This window comes from Saccostrea echinata, unplaced genomic scaffold, assembly GCF_033153115.1.
Source record: "Saccostrea echinata isolate AGI-Se365-2 ecotype Australia unplaced genomic scaffold, CSIRO_AGI_Sech_v1 ptg000030l, whole genome shotgun sequence".
In the NCBI taxonomy this organism is placed as follows: Eukaryota; Metazoa; Mollusca; class Bivalvia; order Ostreida; family Ostreidae; genus Saccostrea; species Saccostrea echinata.
The window spans coordinates 11,040,436-11,060,911 of record NW_026889779.1 but is presented as its reverse complement, the minus strand read 5'-3'; the positions used below and the strand labels follow the sequence as shown (position 1 = coordinate 11,060,911).

Here is a 20,476-nt window from a genome sequence, read left to right as displayed (position 1 = left end):
AAATGTGATAAATCAAAAGAATTTTTGAACATTTTTACGATAAAATTTCACACATTCATCAACAATTTAGGAACAGTTTTTACACTTTCTTTTCCGAGACTTAAGATTTTCTGAATGTAATCTTTTACTAAACTCTTCCCCTTTTAAGACCTGTTGTACAAGTGATTTGCACTATGTAAACATGCATGTATGATATTTATGAAAACAATAAACATAATTATATCACTTACTCCTGGGCAAAGGCAGTCGCCAGAAAGGCGACCAGGAAAATCATCCACATTCTGTAAATATAACCATTGCTTTCAGATTATTTCTTTTCACAAGTGCTTCATGTATTTTATTGGATATATTGAAATATTGTTTTCGTTATAAGAGAGTGAGACACCCATAAAAAATCAAACACAATTTGTCTGCAGCGCTAGAGAAAGGGACTTTCAAGGGTGTATTTTCAAATACATGACCAAATAAGCCCCACCCATGGGTGTGGATCCTGGATCCGTAAGGCATCTCAGAACTCTGCACCAAGAGAACATGGATTTCATTGACTTCACAATTTTAATTCTCATTATTTTCATGCAAATATTTGCCTGTTTGGTGTCCAACAGGGAAAAAAATCCAATGTAAAATACATGTAACTGTTCAGTATATGACATTCACAAGCTAAGCCCCGATCTTGTTATACTCGTGCAAGCTGTTGCCTGCTAGATATTCAGGAGCATATAGAAAAATTTTTAGGGTATTGCATGAATTAAAATTCTTTTAGCCCCCCTCCCCAATATAAGGAAGCCTAAGTTTTTCATTTCGCGTTACAATGCCTTTTCAATTGGTACCGTGATCGGAAGGTCGTGGGTTCAAACCCCTGCCGCAACTGACCTAAGTCGATAAATGTTCCTTAGTCAATCAAGAGCTCGGCACTTTGAAGTGAAAGTTGCGGGTCTTCCGAATGAGACCTTAAATACCGAGGCCCCGTGTCACGGCAGGCATTGGCACAATAAAGATCCGTCACTGCTCAATTACCTTGAGTGCCGAGTAAAGGTCTAAATTTGAAGTGCTTCAACGTGTGTTGACGTTTGTATACGAGTGAAAAATTCTCGAATGGGACGTAAAACAACTATAGAAACTTTTATTTTCACTAAAGCCCCCACATGGGGTATGTTAGTACAATAAGAGTTTAACAATTGATAAAATCAACATGTGAACAGTCAACATAATGAACCACAAAAAGATCTTTGATATGGACAGTACTGGCGGTTGTATAAAATAAAATCGTTTAATGTTTACATTGTAGGAAGTTCAGGCATGAAATAATTTAAGAACAGTTTTACAAAACTTAGCTAAACCTATTAGTTCATATATATCAGAAGTATTCATCAAATTATAAAAAGATACTGTGTTTGGATTTGTGTAAATATTTCTGTCTTTCACAACATACAATCAATCAATCAAAAGGTGTAATCACGATGATTCTCCTCGCTCTCTAAAGTCCTTTTGAAAAGACGCATTATATTTTTTTTTCGCGTAATTACGCATGTTCACTTTGTGTTATAATTCTTTTTTAAATTTTTTAACCGTAGTTTCATTCTATCGTATAAATGATGGCAATATGACCTATATGTATATAGTATTTATGCATAGATGAAAGTCATTTGGGAAAATAATATTTGTTATTAGATAAACGTTGAACCAAATTTGTCGAAATTGATAAAACTTGTAATATTGCTTTAATGTATACTGCGCATTTGATATTAAGTAAATTTGCTCAGCACGATAAAAATTCTTTAAAACAGTTTAAAATCAATTATTATATTTGTATTTTAAAGAGAGATAATTTCACTTTACTAGGATATACATTTTATATCTAAAATCTATAAACTCTAGGTCTGTAGTTCTCAAACTATCCTCCGGTATAATAAAACATTAAAAAGAATACTAGTACGTCTTACCTCTATTACAATATCTGAGCTTTGTCAGTTTATCGCGGTGCTTTAGGGTTAAATAGGTGTTTTGACAAGCATTCCATCGTTGCCAAACCCGATTCTGGAAAAGATAAGGAACTGGACAGTCCTTGTTGATTGCCCAATAGGTCAGAAATGCAATAACACTTATTTTTAGTTTATATTATCAAGTGCATACAGTTTAAGCTTTCTTTGTCTGCTTGCTTCTTTGCATGCTTTGCAAAAAGATGTTTTCGATGACCTGATTAAGGATCATATTAGGTTAACGTTCCTGTGTTTCGAACTTAAAAGTAACCACTATAAAGCAAAAATAAACAGTAGACACTTGAAATGATAAAGAAAACAGACAAATTTGTAATCTGTCAAGGTCTTGACTGACAAAGGAAAAAAAATTATTTTCTTTTTGTGATACCAGCTAGTGTCATAATATAGTACCCGTGCACTGTGTGGCATGGCATTATCAGTTTCTCCATGAAATGGAACACAAAATTGAACAAATTAACGAAGGTTTATATGTAGTTGTCCTTAATATACGTATAAGTGAGAAAGATTTTAATTAGGAAAAAAAACTTCGTCTTGTCATCATGTGTTTGACTTGTTCGGTTACATTTTTCATAAATAATATTCTCCCATAATGCTTTTAAACAAAAATGAATTATTAGAATTGACAGAAGGGCCATCAAAGAAAACACAAGAGCATATATTTCTGGTTTGGTCGTAGCATGTTTTACTTTATTTCAATTGTAAAAATTTCCTAAATATTGATCAAAAGAGTGAAAAGATATAATTTAAGGGATTTCAGAGATTATTTTTAAACCACATTTTTGTATTCTTGTGTTAGGGCATTTTCAAAGGCTACTGAACACACTTCAAAAGCTGGTCAATCCCGGGCCACTAACAGAATAGTTACGAAGTGTCATAACAACTGTACCTGAGAGACCGATGGAACTACATTTGTAAGCTTAGTGTACGGAAAGGCATAAATATTGCCATATTTCCCCCAAACAGTCTAAGAACAGGCAATTTACAAGCAGATGACCAGAAGGAAAGTAGTGAAAAAGAGATACCGCCTTCCAGAGCTGTTCTTTTTATAGGAAAAAAAGAATAAGCTAATGGTTCTTATGAACTATATTTTGCCAGCTATATAGAATGAAATATGGAGATAACAGACAGTAATCAATACAAATCGGGAGCAGCGCAAACACGGACAGCTAAAAATAATAGAGGTGGGATCAGGTGCCATGGAGGAGTTGGCATTCCCTGTCGACCGGTCACTCTTTTGCTCTTTGTCATGACTTTGCAAACGGAAAAAAGAGTTAGAAAGAGCTGGCACTACTATTAGTCTAATTTTCGATGTTGTGTTGGCCTTGCAGCCATATGGTACCTGGGTGATAGCTTGAGATATCGGTTCCTTTTGCATATGGCAGTTAATAAGGACATGGGCCTGATACACGACAATGATGCTTTTCATAGAACACGATCAACTCGAAAAAATTTAATAATGTTCATGTCATGTAATGGCCAACCAAACCATACGATTTCAATCCTGTGTAACATGTTTAGGATTTTATTGAGAAGAACGCAAAAACTATTTTTTCATTATATGCGACGTAGTGTCTAGGATCTAGAAAGGTCTGTGCAACGGGTGTTACAAAATATAGGTCAATATTATGGTTGTTTGGATGAATGAGACGGTTTTGCCGTCCTATATTCAGGACAAAAGTTATTTATACTTCTCATTTGTAATTCTGCGATAGATTTTGGGGATTAACAAGTATGGGAATATCCCTCGAATTATTTGCATTTCAGTTTACAGGACATCTTGAATAAAGCATCAATCTATAGATAAATCCTTAAAAAATACTCTGTGTGTGTGTGTGTGTGTGTGAGGGTGTGTGTGTGTGTGTATTCATGCTTACTTCTGTGTCTCCAGTCCATGGTCCAGTAAACAGCTGTTTCACACTGATTTTAGAATGAGGTTGTGTTTTATACAAAAAGTAAATATGCATCTATTCACCTGATGAATTTACCATAGATACAATTAGGATCATTTTGTTTATGATCATTATTGTTTGATAACGCTGTGAAAGCTATCTGATACCAATTCATAATCGACAATGACACCTCATTAATGCAGTCAAATTGTTCGAAAAAGCTTGTGGAATGTTGTTCCAAATCTGAACTAGATCTCTATCCATTTCAGCCAAAGTCAGCCATATGCAAGATTTGTTTCATATCATTCCAAACATAGTCATGATAGTCAAAGGGTGAAAGATCGAGGGAAATGTCTATATGATCTCACGGTATATCATATCTTGTGAAAGTGATACGAAAGTTAATGGTCTACTCGATTATTATAAAATAAAAAGCTAGCACTGATCGAAGAGAATCTGCATAAAAATCACAATCATGGAAAAAGAAGTTAAAAAAACATATGAACGAACAAACAAACAAAAACGAATTGTGTTTTACATAATGTTACTCTTTAAAATCTGAATTAGGTATAATAAATATTTAAAGAGTTTATCATTCATTTGAGGGAATTAGCAAGATTCCAGTTCCCCTCAGTCTCGCCTCGGAAAATTGTCCTGGCTTCGGAGAACTGGAAACTTGCTTACTCCCTCAATGATATACATGTACTTTAACTCAATAATAATGTATTCTGTTTAGCCGGCATTTATTGAACCCGACTGTTGCTTCAAAGGGACCATAGAATGCTTAGTAGGGAATCGCTTACTGTATCGTACCAGAAAGTTAAAAGGTAATATGTGATCCATGATATATCATTCTGTTAACACTAAATCGGAAGTGATAAAAGAATTAGAAACACTACATGAACAATATACAATGGTTCCAGCAGACAAGGCTTGCAACAATATCGTCTTTATTTGTAAATAAGGCTCATTATTATACTGTTTTTAGAAGAAATTGGTTTTATTCTACATCTTGAAATCCAACTAACACTCACATTTCAATTTCTAAGAGTCAAATTCTTCAAAATAACATTTCAGTCTTTAAAACTTTTAACATTCCAGTCTACGAAAGTGAGTTCGATCTGCCCTACCTATACTGGATTTCTAAACTTCATAAAAATCCTTACAAACAAGGTACATTTCCAGGTCCAGCAACTGCTCTACTAAGCCCCTATCTTTACTCCTCACAAAAATAGTCAAGCTCCAGACAGCTTGGGGTATTACGTTACGCTACAACTCCATATTATTCGTAGGGAAAGTAGTCCCGGAGAATTGACACTGTATGGAGTTTGAAAAATAGTAACTGTTGTAAAAGATAACTTTCAGACGTACTGTGCTACAGCATACTCGAGGAGTGGTGTAAATCAAATGTTGATTCTCAAAAACTCAAAGAACTTTTAAGAAATTTAAAATTACATTTTTTTTCAAGTCAATAACATCAAAACATTTAACACATGGTGTTTATGTTTCCCAACTTATTCGATTCTCAAGAGCATGTTCTGAGAACGATCAATTCTTATACGAAAGCAGGCAACTGACAAATAAGTTGATGTTTGTAAATAAAACCTATCTCTGAGTAGCATTTTGACTGACATTATTTCAAATCAATATTGTATGGAGCGTAGCGGAGTCAGCCGAGGATTGCCGATTGTTTAATAACTCTGAAAATTTCAGATGTTCAAGGGGGTCCGGATGCAGATAAACTAATATCACATAAGCTCAAAATATGCATGTAGCTGGTTTTTTTTTTTTTTTTTTTTTTTTTTTTTTTTTTTTGGCGAAACACAATTAAGAAGAAAAAAATGACATCAATATTTTTTAAAATTTATTTTAAATTATTTTTTTTTAACCACACATACATGTACGCAGCTATGGTGCAGCTACACACATTTCACCAGTTTCGGGGGAGGTGTTGCTATCTTATCATGGTTACCATGGCTTGAATTTATTTCCTTAAGAACTCATAGTTCGAAGAAAGTCGTCAATTTATAAATTCAAGCTAAACGGATTTCTTTAATCTGTTCGTGTTATTCTTTTATTAGCAGCGCAATATTGTTCTCCGGTTAAAATATCGATATTTGTTTAGAAGAATAGAACATATTATATATACTATTGTTCAGGTAAATCCTTTTCTTTTCCTATTTTATAACGTTTGTCTATGTCTTTACTGTTGTTGTTTTTTCTTATCAGACTGGTGGGAAAGTTTATCAATTTAAAAATTTTTACGTAGATTCTATTTGTCGTATGTAAATGTTTAACAAGGGACGTGTAGCTGCAGAACTGTAGCGTTATTGCAGCCCGGAGGACCGGGCTGCTCTATACATATAAGTTTAAGTGTTGGTATATGGGGATTGAGGTGGGAGAAGTTATTCAGAATTAAAGGTTTTCTAAACATTAAAAAGATTGTTAATCAGAATGTTCTTTCCCTTTATAAATTACGGGATACACAATATATTTACTTCCATAAAGTGAATCTGTAAAAATTTATATGTTTTTCATATTTGATATATAAAGTTGCTTATCATTTACTATCGAAAAAACGACAGGTCCCCTTTTTTAGAACATCGAATTTTACTTATCGCATAAAAACGTAAAAACGTACTGTACACAGTTCGTACTTTATATTCTTAAAGTGAAAGACATTTTTGAAAATAGGTGATGCATGTGTCTGGTTTCAATTTATATTTTATGCAGCCAACATTTACTTGAGGAATTGATAAAGTTTAAAAGGGTATCGTTTTTATTCGATTTTCATCCGACTATAAGTTTTCTAAATATTCTCGACTATCGTCGAAGCGGTTTGATGATCAATACTCATTTCCATTGTTTACTTTATTTATTTCCCGGGCGACAATTGATGGTTACATCAATGTTTTCTTGTGGTTTTTATATTTTAGTCTTTGTTATGGTCAAAGACTAAAATATAAAACCATAACGCTACAGTTCCCAGCTAATATACTTAGTATATATGACCCTGGACATACTGAAGTAATTGTTTTTATTGAGTAATCATTTAAAAACAATCGGAATGAATATGCATTATTAATGAGGTTTAAAGGAAATTTTGTACATGGTGCTATTTTATTTACAGAAAAAATATTAATGGATCATAGTGAGGTGTGTGAGTTGCTACAGCAAACTATTCTGGATTTTTGCCAACAAAATGTATCTTCATGGTCCAGTGATATTGAAGTAGATGGAATTATTTGTATATCTCCAAAAAATTCTACAACTCACCATGTCGTCAAAATCCATGAGAGATTACAGCCAACGGTTTCTGATCAAGAAATGCAGGGTAGTTTCCAGCAGTGTGATGTGAAATCCAGGTTTGGTGATCCATTGAACCATGAGATGAACTTTAAACAAAACACTGTAGGTGAACCTTGTGCATATAACAAAACTAAATCACCCCAAAAAATCAAAGATATCACACCAAATGTTTCTGAAATGTTGAATGGGGATGTTGCAATAGTTAGTTTGGAAAACTCAGCAGAACCTGAGGATAACAATTGTTCAGAGTATTTTGTGGATGGGCATTTCAGCAGTAAAGATGCAAAAGAAACAGTTTCACTAGTCAACAAAAATGAGAAATGCAATGGTAAACAAGTAAGGAAGTCAACTCTTTCACATTTTCTTCCCCAAACAAATGAAAATAAAAGAAGTCCTGTCACAGAAAGTCATTTAACAAGGACAGCAGATTTGTTTCAACCAGGAAATACAAATACCTCAGACAAAAACAGTGACCATATCAATCAGGATTGGAATGCCATTGAAAATACAGCCAGTGATATTTTAAAAGAATCCTTTGCAATAAAAAAAGAAACTACAGAATTCACTCAATTTGATATCCACTGTGCACAGTCCAACAATACAAGTCTCATAATGGACAACTTTTCAAAGCCTACTTTCTTGCCAAACAATATCCAACATACAAATTCTTATCAGTTTTCACCAGGCTTCTCTAGAGAGCACAGTTGTAGATTCTGTGGAAAACAATTTTCATTCAAATGTACAAAAGTAAGACATGAACGAAATAGTTGTGGAAAGAATATCCAGACATTGTATTCATGTGAGGTTTGTGAGAAAGTTTTTTCTCGCTCAGATAGTCGAGTACGTCACATGATGAAAGCTCATGGAATGATGTCAGCAAATGCAATAGCTCGTAAAAACAAGGCAAGCTGAAGTGTATAACAAAATAATCAATGTGTCATCTGTGTCATTTTTATTGAAAAATTCTTAATATTTTTGTAAATTTGCAGCATTTCCTTTCAGAATCTAAAATAGCAAATTACATGTATAAGGCATTGAAAAAAATTAGGGATGGCAATTGAGTATAGCATTATCAATCAGGTAACTGTAAGAAGATTCAACAGATTAACAGGTTAATTGTATCAGAATACATATTTCTTCAGCATTTTAAGTAAGCTCCATCATATACATGTAAACAGGAATGCTAAAAAGAACACTATTAATTGTTTTGTTTATGTTTATTTCAATAAGCAAGGAAAAAGTAAGAAAACCAGGAAACATACCTCAGATATCACAGACATTTATAATAGTTTCAGATCAGATGTCACACAAGTTCATTTTGCATTGTCACCATAACAATATGGTGTTTAAACAGTAATTAACATTTATAAAGCTGATCAATTAACCCTCAGTTCTATTTTGTTATCCTAGTAAAAAAAAAATAATATTTTTTATTAAACCAAGATAATAAAGAACTGAGCTTTGTTTTCCCTTCTTTAATCCTGTTGTTGATAATGTCTTTACAAGCAAAATCCAAATTGTAGTTAGCAACAAAGAATACAAAGAAATGTAGCTATTCAGCCATTTTATACTAGTATTTATGGGTAATTTATTATGTGTTGATTTTTTTATTTAAAGATGCTAGAATTATATTAAATGAACCATATGGCATGTCCAAACAAATGTTGTGCTTAAGTTGCCCTGATACCAAAACACTAAATGATCATGATGATAGGGTATAGAATATAAAGGAAATATGCACATGTGTGGACATATAGAGTAAATCCCAAGTTTTTATTTATTTTAGTCATAGAACTTCATTTATTTGCATTGAAGATTTTGCTTTGATTGTTTTTTTTTTTTTGGTTTAAAATGTTGACTTAAACCAATATTGTAACTCTTTATGTGGTGTCATCTTACATTTGTATTTGTAAAACAGTGATTATGTGAACTAGATTAATCTTAAAGATGTTCAATAAATATACATTTTAAAAAAAAAAAAAAGTTATACATTCATAAATATATTATTGATATACTAGTAATAGTTCAATTTCTTATTTTGAGTTATCTTGTGATAAGTAAGCAGAAGAGAGAGAGAGAGAGCCTTTTATAAGGTCGATCCATAGATATATCGACTTCACAGAAAAGCATATCGATATACTTTTCTGTGAAGTCGATACACCTATGGATTGACCAAATCAAAGGGCTACATTTGTTATATTATTTTCTTTAAAAAAAGAAAGAGATAAACAAATTATTATGTAGGAATTTGTAAGTTCAGGGGCGTAGCTTCCATTGTGGCAATGAGGCAACTGCCTCTCTAGATTTTTTCACCACCACCACCTTTTCCCATAATCAACAATACATTGCAGATAATACGTAAAATTAAGGGCATTTCTTTTAACATTTTAAGCAGTTCTATAATGTTGAAGTTTTAAAGAAATAAATTAAAGCAAAGTTTAATAAGATGCGCTTTCACCTTTAAATGTTTCAAAAGTTTTAGTGAACATATTTATTAACTCTTTTACATTCTTTTACAATATGTAGTATCATGCTGAAGTCTTAAATAAAGAAACCAGTACAGCAAATGAAATTTCATTGCATTTTAAAACCCCCAACTCCATTTTCTGTTGGAGTGCCCCCCTCCCATGACACCACCCGGAACCTGCTGGGGGCTTAAGGCGGCCCCAGACCTCTTGCTGCTATATGTATGGTTTTGCCTCACTAGAATTTAAAGTCAAGCTATCCCCCCCCCCCCAAAGTTTTAAAGACTTTTCACCTTTATAAAACATCTTTGTTTTCTCAAAGTTACTTTTAGTAACTCAAGTCAATATCGTAAAATATAATTTTGCACGTGATAGCAAGCAAACCAATAAAATTTATTGAATTACACAGTAAAAATAATATATATATCACAGAAGAGCTAAAATTATAAAATACATTATAAATTGAAAATACTTTAAAAATCTTCTGTTCTAACTTCTAATACATGTAGATACAATGGATATTACTAATATTTCTTAAAAAATACTTGCATGCTAAAATTATACATGGGTAGATGTATCTTACAATTTTTTTTTATGTATAATTAAAAAAGCACAAAAGGTAAGTAACCATGTGAGCACATTTTAAAGTAAAATTCTTTTAATTAAAAATGTTGACAAGAAATTCAGGTGAATTTGGGACGGGCTCATTGGACTTTGACAATTTTAGAATTATAGGAAGAGGATTATTATGTTACAAATATGGATTAACAGTCCACACAGTACTCAAACGAAGCTATAAATCGTTAAGCAGAAATAATAGTAGATAAACGACACAATTTTATAGTCATATAACTGTTAGGTTTTTGAAGTTGTAAAACATGAATTCTAATGTAGAAGCGAAGCAGCGAAAATTAAAAAAATGTGAAGAGCTCAGAAAATCTCCACACATACAAAGTAAAAATTAAAACAGTCAAAAGGAGGCAGTTCAGCAACCATTAATAATTTAAAAATTCACTAATAAGATGTAGCATTAGTAAGTGGATTTTTGTTCTCCAATGATCGATAAAAGATGCTCAATTATACCCATTAAATATAAAATGTTCGCCATTGACCACGTCACGTGGGTAAATGATAAAAAAAAAAATTATTAAAGAACCTCTGATTTCATAGCATTAAAAACGATGAAGATATTTGGCTTGTGATCTGCAGAATCACGTGTACGCATAGTTAAATGTTCACGATTTGGTCATCTGGCCACAGTTGGACAGACTTTACAAAGTTACGCACATAGAAAAATGTTACATTTACTTTGAAAAATCGTGTCAAATTGTAATATAATATTTAAGTGACAGCTTAGCTTAATAGTTACGAGACACAGTAACACTTCACACGTAGGGTATACAGTGTAGTTAAATGCAATTACAGTGTCTATAAAAGTTTCAGTTGGAAGAATTGCTTTCGCTCTCGGTGCAACTGAACGAAAATTTAAATTATTAAAAAAAAAAAAATAAACGCTATGTGAGGATCGAACCAAATACTTCTCGATTCTTCAGTGCACTGGACTAACTAATGCATACTACTGTGCTATCTATGATGTCCCGATAGGACCGTTTGCAAAAGTGTAACAGTGCGTTAGGAACAACGCTCTAGCGCGAAGTGACGACGCGTTAGCATGTTCACAACACATTGTCGCGCTAACACACAACACGCCGTCACGCTACATGTAACGCAACTTTACACAACACACCGTCGCGCTAACACACAATACATTGTGTAAAATTGTGTTAGCGTGACGGCGTGTATTGTGTTAACGCGACGGCGTGTTTTGTAAAGTTTCGTTAGCGTGACGGCGTGTTGTGCGTTAGCGCGACGGCAAATCAAAACACACTATCGGGAAAATATTTTCCTTTTCTATTTCATAGGAACCTGATACATGATGTGACAGATTAATGAAATTTTCACTTTTCAAGTTAGTGTGGCAAGATTCCTGCCGAATGCTAATCAAATGCGCCCTCGTTCTTAATTCCTTCAAGTTTAGATTTCTTTTACTTCCCAATACACAATGTTTGCATTTTTCGTCAGTATTTCTACCATCAGAAGCGAAGTAAGGCATCAAAAGCTATATAACGTGCACAAATTCATTACAGAAAGATACCGCATGGACCCCCCCCCCCCCAAACAATGGTAGATAGGACAGATACTTATGAAAAACATGACCCCACCTGACCCACTCAAATTAAACAATTACAAATAAATGATTCAGATGCTTATTGAAAACCTAAAAGTCAAATTATTTCATTAACGAATGTTAAATTCCTTCGCTAATGCATCTTTTTTTATCATTAGTGGATGAGAATGTGCATATTTCCCCTCATTATTTTTTAACATTAGACGATATTTAAAACCTCTAATGAAAAATGTTATCATTAGTGAACGTTTAATCGTTATTGGTTATGATAGCGTCATCAATGATACACTTTTACCATTTATAAAGAATAAAAAAAAAATCACTACTGCAAAACTTTATCATTAGTGTTGTAATGGTTGCTACAAGGCAATTTTGTATCTAGGGGTGTAATTTTTTATTATTTCGTAGACTAAACAAGTAAATTCAAAGAATTGTGGTTGGGATGCAATTATTTATTGCATATTGTAACTGTCTTCTTTATGTGTCCTTCAAACGTCAAGATCAAGGTCATGAAGTCAAAAATGATATACCTTACTGAAAGGTTTTATCAGAGGTAATGTTCATGTAAAATATGAAAGCCCTATCTTCTCTCATTCAAAAGATCTTACTAATGTAAAAAAAAAAAATAATAAATAAAAAGACTGTATGTTAAAATTAGAATCGAGGTCAAAAACCAGAGTACATTCGGAAAGGTTTTGAAACAGGTAATGTACATGTCTTATCCTCTGCTATTCAAAAGTTAACAACAATGTTAAAATTGTTGAAAATTAGGTCAAACTTCAAGGTCAAGGTCATGTAGTTAAAAATCATAGTGCATTTGGAAAGTTCTTTTTACAGGTCAGTACTTTTCAAATATGAATGCCCCATCTTCTCTCCTTCAACATTTAGCAGAAATGATAAAATTGAAAAGTAGGTCAAACTTGAAGGTCAAGGTCACAGGGTCAAATATCAAAGCTCATTCGGAAACTTCTTGTCACAGATGATGCACTTGTCAAATATGAACGTCCTTTCTTCTGTCATTCAAAAGTTATTACCAATATAAAAAATAAAAATAAAAATCAAGACGGGCTTCAAGGTCAAGGGGTCAAAAATCAAAGCACGTTTGAAAAACTACTGTCAAAGTTAATACACCAACCAAATATGAATGCCTTATCTTTTCTCATTCAAATTTTAAAACCAATGTTAAAATTTTAGAAAAATAGTTCAAACTTCAAGGTCAGGTCACGGAGTCAAGAATCATGGTGCATTTAGAAAGGTCTTGTCACATGTAATTGTTTGTTTGTTTATTTTTTAACGTCCCTCTGGAGAATTTTTCACTCATATTGAGACGCCAACACTTGCTGGTGGAGAGCTGCAAATTTTGACCTATACTCGGCACATAGGGCCATTAAACAGTGAGGGATCTTTTTCGTTCCAGCACCTACTGCGACACGGGACCTCAGTTAATACGGTCTCATCCGAAGGACCGGTTTCTACGTCCCATAGTGGGATTTGAACCTCCAACTCCCCCAACCCAACTACTTACTAACTTGTCACATGTATGCAAACTTTGAAAGCTCTGTCTCTTCTCAATGAAAAGTTATGACCAAAGATAAAATTAACGTTAATTTTTTTTAAAAGTAGGCCAAAATTCAAGATCAAGGTCACGGGGTCAAAAATTTTGATATATTTTGGAAAAGTCTTGTCAGAGGTAATGTACCTGTGAAATATGAAAGCCCTGTCTTTTCTCATTCAAAAGTTATGACCAAGGTTAAAGTTTTGTGACAGACCGACAGACGGACGAACTGACAGACAGACGAATGAGATTTCATGTCCCCTTGCTTTCGCGAAAGCGGGGTACAATAAATATAATTATTATTAAGAAGTTCGAAATCTTACGTCGAATGGTCTTCGTTGTATTTAAGCTGACTCGAGGGGATAAAATTCGGAATCTTCAGTGTATGGTGTCCGGATAGGGCCATTTGCAAAAGCTCAACAGCGCGTTCAGAAAAACACGCCGTCACGCTAACACACAACACGCTGTCACGCTAACACAATTTCGCACAACACGATGTCACGCTAACACACAACGCGCCGTCACGCTAACACAAGTTCGCACAACACGCTGTCGCGCTAACACACAACGCGCCGTCACGCTAACACAAGTTCGCACAACTCGCCGTCGCGCTAACACACAACACGCCGTCACGCTAACACAATTTTGCACAACACGATGTCGCGCTGACACACAACGCGCTGTCACGCTAACACAAGTTCGCACAACACGCTGTCGCGCTAACACACAACGCGCCGTCACGCTAACACAAGTTCGCACAACACGCTGTCGCACTAACACACAACGCGCCGTCACGCTAACACAAGTTCGCACAACTTGCCGTCGCGCTAACACACAACGCGCCGTCAAGCTAACACAAGTTCACACAACTCGCCGTCGCGCTAACACACAACACGCCGTCACGCTAACACAATTTCGCACAACACGATGTCGCGCTAACACACAACGCGCCGTCACGCTAACACAAGTTCGCACAACACGCCGTCGCGCTGTTGTGTGTTAGCGCGACAGCGTGTTGTGCGAACTTGTTCGAGCTTTTGCAAACGGTATGGTGTCCGGAGAGGGCCATTTGCAAAAGCTCAACAGCGCGTTCAGAAAAACACGCCGTCGCGCTAACACACAACACGCTGTCACGCTAACACAATTTCGCACAACACGATGTCACGCTAACACACAACGCGCCATCACGCTAACACAAGTTCGCACAACACGCTGTCGCGCTAACACACAACGCGCCGTCACGCTAACACAAGTTCGCACAACTCGCCGTCGCGCTAACACACAACACGCCGTCACGCTAACACAATTTCGCACAACACGATGTCGCGCTAACACAAAACGCGCTGTCACGCTAACACAAGTTCGCACAACACGCTGTCGCGCTAACACACAACGCGCCGTCACGCTAACACAAGTTCGCACAACACGCTGTCGCACTAACACACAACGCGCCGTCACGCTAACACAAGTTCGCACAACTTGCCGTCGCGCTAACACACAACGCGCCGTCAAGCTAACACAAGTTCACACAACTCGCCGTCGCGCTAACACACAACACGCCGTCACGCTAACACAATTTCGCACAACACGATGTCGCGCTAACACACAACGCGCTGTCACGCTAACACAAGTTCGCACAACACGCTGTCGCGCTAACACACAACGCGCCGTCACGCTAACACAAGTTCGCACAACACGCCGTCGCGCTGTTGTGTGTTAGCGCGACAGCGTGTTGTGCGAACTTGTTCGAGCTTTTGCAAATGGTATGGTGTCCGGAGAGGGCCATTTGCAAAAGCTCAACAGCGCGTTCAAAAAAACACGATGTCGCGCTAACACACAACACGCTGTCACGCTAACACAATTTCGCACAACACGCCGTCGCGCTAACACACAACGCGCTGTCACGCTAACACAAGTTCGCACAACACGCCGTCGCGATTACACACAACAAGCTGTCACGCTAACACAAGTTCACACAACACGCCGTCGCGCTTACACGCTTTCAAGCAACACGCCGTCGCGCTAACACACAACTCGCATTCGCGCTATCACAAAAGTTGTGTTAGCGAGTTGTGTGACAGCGCGACAGAGTGTTGTGTAAAGTTGCATTAGCGCAACGGCGTGTTGTGTGTTAGCGTGACAGCGTGTTGTGTGTAATCGCGACAGCGTGTTGTGCGAATTTGTGTTAGCGTGACAGCGCGTTGTGTGTTAGCGCGACGGCGTGTTGTGCGAACTTGTGTTAGCGTGACAGCGTGTTGTGTGTTAGCGCGACATCGTGTTTTTTTGAACGCGCTGTTGAGCTTTTGCAAATGGCCCTATCCGGACACCATGGTAAAATACTAAATTTGCCAACAACCCCGTCTCGAAGGTTGAAACATATATTTCTCGAGTAACTGGTTAAGCTGTTAAGGCATTTTTTTATGAGAAAATGTATATAATATTCATGTAAATGATTTTAAGCATCGATGAATCAAATCATATATTGACAATATAATTTCTTGACTGGATGTTTCATAAATCTCAAAGATGTAATCAATATCCTTTGTTACACTTTTAAATAAACACACATTTCAAGGCCATCTATTGAATGTTGTTACAATGGTTATAATGTAGAAAATCTCAGCATCTCGGAAAAACAAATAAAATGTAGGACAGAATATACAATGTGCATTAAACAATGTAGGACGAGATACACATTAATTTATGGTTTCAGTGTGTACTGTAACTCTTGTTTTTATTCTGAGGATAAGTGATTGTTTTGTATTCTTGAATAGACCTTGTATCACGTATATAAGAACTTTATTTCCTTCTCAAACAGCACTATCACCACAAGGCCTCGAGCATCCAACAGAAGTCATCAAGGTTTGAGGTTTCTTGAAAATCTAAAACGATAGAACAGATCATCAGCAATATTTCTAAAGTGCATGTTCTTCTATTATCTATTGTGACACGGAAGACAGAAAGTTAATAAGTACCTATATTTTGTTAGTCTTTTCTTCCACACTTTTATTGCCCATATGAAGTGCTGAGTGTCACTTAGTACCACAACCGAGCCAGCAGCAACGATAATTACAATTCCCACTGAACCAAGAGCAGCAGACGACCAGCGTTTATCAGGTGCGGAATTTTTTTGACGAGTGTACGAGGAGAGTGTCGACTTTTCTAAGGTCAGGTTTTTCTTAATTTGAGCAATCTCTTCTTGAATCTGTTCCTGTGTTTTATTGGTTGTAGTGTCGTTGTTGCACACACATGGGTTACACGTCTTTGATGTTGACGTATACAATATTGTCACGTATTCCGGACTTGCAGATGACCTAGGCCCTTCCGTGGTAGCGGTTGAAGTTCTAATATCAGTCAAAGAGGGCATAGTGGTTGAATGCTCTATAGTATTCGTACTAGTCATTGACAGTGTTGTACTTTTATCTGTAGTGAACATCTCTTTTGGCGTAGTTGAAACTATCTTTGTAGTACTAAGCTCCAAAGTAGACGTGGTTGTATCTGTCGAAGTAGTAGGATATCCCAAGGTGGATGTGGTTGTATCTGCCGGTGTAGTACTATTATCCAAAATAGACGTGGTTGTATCTGTCGAAGTAGTAGGATATCCCAAGGTGGATGTGGTTGTATCTGCCGAAGTAGTACCAAGCTCCAAAGTAGACGTGGTTGTATCTGCCGAAGAAGTACTATATTCCAAAGTTGATACAGAGCTAACATCTTCCAGTCCATCTGATGTCGATGCACTGAAAGTTTCTGAATGGAATGAGCTTGAACCAGTCGTCATGCTAGAGGATCCCTCTGTAGAAAACTGATTAAGTTCGCTAGTAGTTTCCACATGAGTTGAAAACGTAGCAGTCGTTACACCATTGTCGGTCACTACAGTTTCTCCAGGTATTTCAGTGGAGGCGTCTGTGTATGATTGGCTTGTACTAGTCACGCCCAGCGTAGTGATTATATTTGTGGTAGTAGTCTCACACAATGGAAAACTCCCCATCACGAAATTTGTAGAGTTTGATATCGTTACTGTAAAGAGAGCAACGTACTTCTTTAGAACAAAACTTTGAAACACAAAAGGTGAATAAAATAAAATAACAAACCAACAAATGTGTATTATTTTTTAAAAACTAATTTAATTTCAGACCGAGAAGACCGTCACTTACGACGTGACGAAGATTTCACAGCCGTTGTAACATTACTACTCGCGGTATCCAACTTAATGGTTTCAGGAGGCAACATCAAAGGTGCACAGTACAGTGTGCAAGCCCGGATTTCCTCATCATACTCCCCAGCATAACAAGTGAAATTCTGGAACAAATGGCCTAAACAAGCTTCATGAGGGATATCTTGGTACATCCATGTATGGTTTATGGGGTCAATAACGTGAGTAGCATAAAAGAGGTCATATCCCAAAGAATCTGTAAAACCAGATCAAACTCCTTATTCTCGTGTGTTATAATACTTACATGATACTACAGCCTAGTCTGCAACAAACTGTATGCAGACTTTTACTTGAATTGCAGTGGGAAAAAATGGATCTACGATATTCTATATAAGCGTTCAATAATTATTCAAAGATTCTTTCTAACTTTCTTTATTTAATTGTCCTTTGTACATATAGAATTCGATTTCCCTTATATATTTAAATGTTCATGTATATGAAAACCTACATAAATTCCTACTTATGTAATGTCTCTTTGAATTGCTTGAAAGAAGACAAAAACTTACCAAAATAAAAGCCTTGTAACGAGTCACAGACAAAACCCATTTTTTTCTCACAGGGAGCAGCAAACAGTACGTACTCCAGATTAGTAGGAGACGTCATGTTCAGTGCAAGACACTGAGTGCTACTGATGTTATTCCCGTGTACTGGCCAAGGTAAGGACCCATTGGTCCCACACTGCAAATCATTTAACCACAGAGTGGAATTCACCTTTCTTACTCTGTTTAACCAAACATGGGTATTTGTAGGCCTGTAAAGCAAATACAAAAAGGAAAATTCCTTGCATGCCAAAAGTATATGCATTGAAATATACCTTTCTCAAATATACAACATACTCTGAAATAATTATTCAGTGTAACTGATCTATAGATATTCTAATGGCAAAGGTGTATTAAATATATGAATGTAGTATTTTTTAAAGACGATGACGGAAGATACAGTACTAGTTTATGTCATTATGCATATATCCATGTTCTTGCAAAGTTTAATTGGTTGGACTGCAGTTCAACATTTACCAGAGTCTTTCTGGAAGTAAAACTGTTATAAGTCTATTACCATGCAGTCAGTCGATGAGCCAGAATCCTTAGATACAGATAAGAGTCCTTCAGGCCATGGCCCACCAGAGTTTGATTCCACGACAAACATGTGCCCTCCGCTTCCAACCACGTACTATTTGAGATGTTAATTGTGTAATCTGTAATCACCTCTTTGCTGAAGAAAGCTTAAAAATGAAATTAGTATAATAATTGGGGAAAATGTAGACGAAAATGTTTGTACTTTTGGGCAGTGATTATTTAAAATCAATGGATGTCTAATGTGCACTTTGAAAAAAAAAAATTGAAAAAATTCCATCAAGTTTTCATCAGTCTTTAATAATCAATAAAATGTTCATTCTTGAATCAGGATTTCAAATTATAATCTCTTACCCTTTACAGTAAACATACTGTTCGAAACAGTTGTGAAAGCTTTTACACCTTTGTAAATACCTGAATAATGACAAAACATATTACATCAAAAAGCAAAAATGAAATTCGAGACTCTTTATTAACTTCAGATATTTATCGCTCTGAAATGATTTACATGAAATTGGTTGTTGAATCGTTGCTGTTTGTTGCACAAAATGCAAATAGTTACGGGAATTAAACAGGATTAATACATTAGGCTGATTTTCAAATCATGTTTTTCTATCAACTCGCATTTCAGAATTCATATAACACTAACAATCGATGGAGCACTTACCGAGGCAAAGGCAGATTAAAATCTTTATGATGGAGAGGTCCATCATCTGATAATAAAAAAAAAACACCTATGAAAATCAAGATCAAATTTCGCACTGTTCCGTTTCAGATATAAATTATATTTTACTAGACCTCGCCGTAGAAGAAATTAGTTGCATATACCCTATTTTTTTCTCTCTCTCACTCTCTCTCTCTTTTTTTTTTTGGTATTCAATAATAAACATTATTCATTTTCTTTTTTTTTTCTAACTTAATAACATATCTAAGATTTAGATTTTATATGATCCTCTGCTTTATCAACCAACATAAATTTTCCTTTTATCAAGATCGATCTTAGAAAAGAAATAGAAGAAATGTTGAGTCGATGACTAAGACATTAATCTATCCTGCTATTGTACCATCACCCCTTATCTTAATGTAAACTATCAATTATTAATTGTATTTTTTTTTCATAATGCAAATACTTGATAACTTTGGCACAAAGAAATTCAGTAACGTACGTATTACTTTTTATTGAAAAGATAAATGCATTGATATTCAAGAATCACATAAAGATACGGGTTAGAAATAATTTTGTAATATCATCCAGAATTGATACATTCATTCACTTAGATATTTGTATGAACGCTGAATACAAATTCGAGAATTATTTTATTTTGTCAATCAATAAGAGCACCAAAAAATAAAAGATAATGAAATCAACAAATTGGATAGAATTTGTAAATATGGCAGGCATAATTCACAAATGCAATCAATTATAAATGTATAATTTGGGTTTGATAAACAAGATTATGAATTGTAAGAATAGTTAGTGACTTACTAGCCAGAGTTTTTTAATGTGAAAGTATATTTCACAAAGATGACTAAAGTTTATGAATGCTAAATCTAAGTACATCGGTCTGTGAATACAGATTTTTTCTAATCCAGACCTTAGGAAAGCTGTATTCTACATATTAATTAAAGTCTAAACTATAATTGTTAAACATGAGTTATAGTTTTGATTTGACCTAGTTTAAACAGCAGAGCTTAATCAATTGTAATAATGAATATTACATAACTTATACTTACGGAAGCATTATAAGTTCTTGTAAGTCCAAGGGAATCGATGGAAGAAATGC

General features: G+C 35.3%; 1 protein-coding gene across 1 annotated transcript; it reads right to left on the bottom strand.

Moving 5' to 3' along the window:
- Nucleotides 1–16,183: 16,183 nt before the first annotated feature.
- LOC133196049 (serine-rich adhesin for platelets-like) lies at nt 16,184–20,476 on the bottom strand. Its single transcript, XM_061331999.1, has 8 exons — nt 20,427–20,476; nt 19,360–19,405; nt 19,047–19,106; nt 18,676–18,841; nt 18,126–18,370; nt 17,561–17,815; nt 16,382–17,423; nt 16,184–16,288 (listed from the first exon to the last, which is right to left on the bottom strand). The coding sequence occupies exons 2-8, from the start codon at nt 19,403–19,405 to the stop codon at nt 16,264–16,266; spliced, it is 1,839 nt and encodes a 612-aa protein (XP_061187983.1). The 5' UTR covers nt 20,427–20,476; the 3' UTR covers nt 16,184–16,263.